General features: G+C 33.0%; 1 protein-coding gene across 2 annotated transcripts; it reads right to left on the bottom strand.

Annotated features, from left to right (window-relative positions):
* On the bottom strand, positions 618 to 2,052 carry LOC107624153 (54S ribosomal protein L37, mitochondrial). 2 transcript variants are annotated; one of them, XM_016326620.2, is made up of 2 exons: positions 1,808 to 2,040; positions 618 to 1,296 (listed from the first exon to the last, which is right to left on the bottom strand). In XM_016326620.2, exon 2 carries the CDS (start codon positions 1,285 to 1,287, stop codon positions 895 to 897), a length of 393 nt encoding a protein of 130 aa, XP_016182106.1. In that variant the 5' UTR covers positions 1,288 to 1,296; positions 1,808 to 2,040; the 3' UTR covers positions 618 to 894. The 2 variants fall into 2 exon arrangements, 1 of the variants encoding a protein (XP_016182106.1); XR_002355475.1 differs by having other exon boundaries at positions 873 to 1,296; positions 1,815 to 2,052.

Raw genomic sequence — 2,429 nt, 5'->3', positions numbered from 1 at the left:
CACAGACAATATATATATAAAATATTTAAAATATTTTTTATTTTAATAATTAATAATATATACTATTTCTAAACTCATTTCAAGAATACATATTAAAAATAAAGTTGAACAGGTAATAATATTTAGATATGTCTAAACGTGTCTGGAAAAAAATAAATAAAAAAAGTTTCCACTCTTCTTAGGTATTTGATTTCTCATTTATTTAGTTCAATGGGTTGAGGGAATGAAACATCGCTAATTTATGTTTCTCAAAATACAGTGAACAATGTGTTAAGGACTTAAGGTCATTTTGACACTTGGAACTTGACATGCAATAAAAATGGGTGAAATTGTTATCATCTACAACCACTTCATCCCTATTCTAAACAATTCTATAAGAATTATCATTCTTTAATCATAACTGCAGTACCTAAGAGATAGGTTAAAATATCAAATTTGAAAGTTTTAACATGCTACCCTTGTAAGAAGAAATCAACCTCCCACAATGGCACTAAATGGAATACAAAGACTATGATCATGCATTCATCTTTCTCCAAGTGACTCTGCCTAAATAAAAAATTTGAGTGAAATTACACGAATTCTCTTGAACAAGTATTATAAATTTATAATCAAGTATCTAATTGGTCTAACAAAGCTACCAAAAAAGATTTTATTGACATACCTCAGTCCAATACAACAATCAAAGTTCATCGGGTCTAATCTGCTAAAAGATCACAGGGGAAAGCAAAAAGTATAACCAATCGAGATTGCTACATCATGCAACTCTTAAGCACATGTAATTCATTTCAATTGCTCCAAGGAATCCCAGAAGACTGGAACCACAACACTACAAAAAAGAAAAAGGATATAACTCTGATCTGTCATTCTCACAACTTTCTGCTATGTACCATTGAATCAGTTCTTGGACTTGAGAGAGTTATTCTCCTTGATCCTTGCTCGGTTATCCAGCTTAACAAAGCGCTTAAGATCTTCGTAAGGCAGTTTATTGATGTCCTTCCTACGCAGTTCACTTAGTGCCGGGCGTTTATCAAGCAAATGCCATAACCAATCAGGGTATTCAGAATCAGGCTGGATTTTCGGATCGGTGCCTTCCTTGAGAATGTTGGCGCCTACAACCGTACTTGCCTTCACTTCCTTGCTGAGAGATGATGCTTTGGGTGCATCCGCGGCACCCCCTTTTGATCCTTTCTTCGCTTTGCCAGTGGCAAATGTCCTTTGGAATGAAACCCCAAAGGCTTCTTTGGTAATAAGATTTCGACTAACTAACCTAACATGGTTCATTGCCATGATTTTCTTCTGAAAGATAAGTTTAAGTCAGAGGAAGCTGGAGAGTTTACCTATCCAAACTAGAATCATAAAGCTAAATTCGTGAACTCATAACAGGTTTATGAGTTTAAACTCTAAAATTGTAAAATGCATTGAGTTTATGAATTAACTCGAGTTTGGATACAAAAAATTCAGAAGGAGTACAAATCCTACAAAATATAAACACAGTATATAGTCAAACATAATAGTTAAAATAATAGTTAAAATGTGAACGGTCCAGTCAAACATGTCAAATCATCTATCGGTTCTCAACTATCAACTATCAATTCTCCGAGGCAGTAACCAGAGGAACATGTATTAGAAGCCACACCAGCAATTGTTTACAGAAATTGATCGTCGATAAAAATTAGCAGCAACAGCAATAACAACAACACATTGAACATCAATGAAAACAAAAATATAAGGGAATTAGATAATAAAATTTACCATTAAAAATAAAAAAAATCGCACAAAGGCAGAAAAAAATGACAGAAAGTATTACTTCGCACCTTGCAGCGAGAAAAGGTGAGCTGGCAAACCGGAGAGGCGGAAGCAGAAGAGCAGAATGAGACTGGAAGCGGCGATCCCGAAGGCGCGCGCGGCGGCAGCGAGAGCAGAAGCAGCGGAGGAACGTGCAGAGAAGAGATGCAAATGGAGATTTGGGGTTGTGTGTCTAAGCTAGGCCTGCTAGGGTATCTCTGCTATGTTTAACGATTTGGATTTTTTACAAGAGCAGATATAATTTAGGTAAACCATAAAAAATACACTCAAATTATTTTGTCATTTATAAATTTTTTTAAAGTTTATAATCGGTAAAAATAATATTAAAATATGACAAAAATAATATTATATGTTAATAAAAAAAGTAATGTGCAAAATAAAATTTTTTGTGTGGTAAATGAAATTTTGACATTGGTAAATAAGTTACATTACAGTTTTTATTATCGGAACATGCATTTGATCAAAACTGAATATTTTTTGCACGTTTTTAAATTATTTGAAGACAATTTTTTTGATAGTAAAATTTAAAAACATTTTTGTCAACGCAAAAATTATTCGAATGCATTTTTGGTGGTTTACTCTGCTTTTTATTACTGAAAAAAAATTTAAAATATTTTTTATGT

This window comes from Arachis ipaensis, chromosome B10 (assembly GCF_000816755.2).
Source record: "Arachis ipaensis cultivar K30076 chromosome B10, Araip1.1, whole genome shotgun sequence".
In the NCBI taxonomy this organism is placed as follows: Eukaryota; Viridiplantae; Streptophyta; class Magnoliopsida; order Fabales; family Fabaceae; genus Arachis; species Arachis ipaensis.
This window is presented reverse-complemented; position numbering and strand designations above follow the sequence as displayed.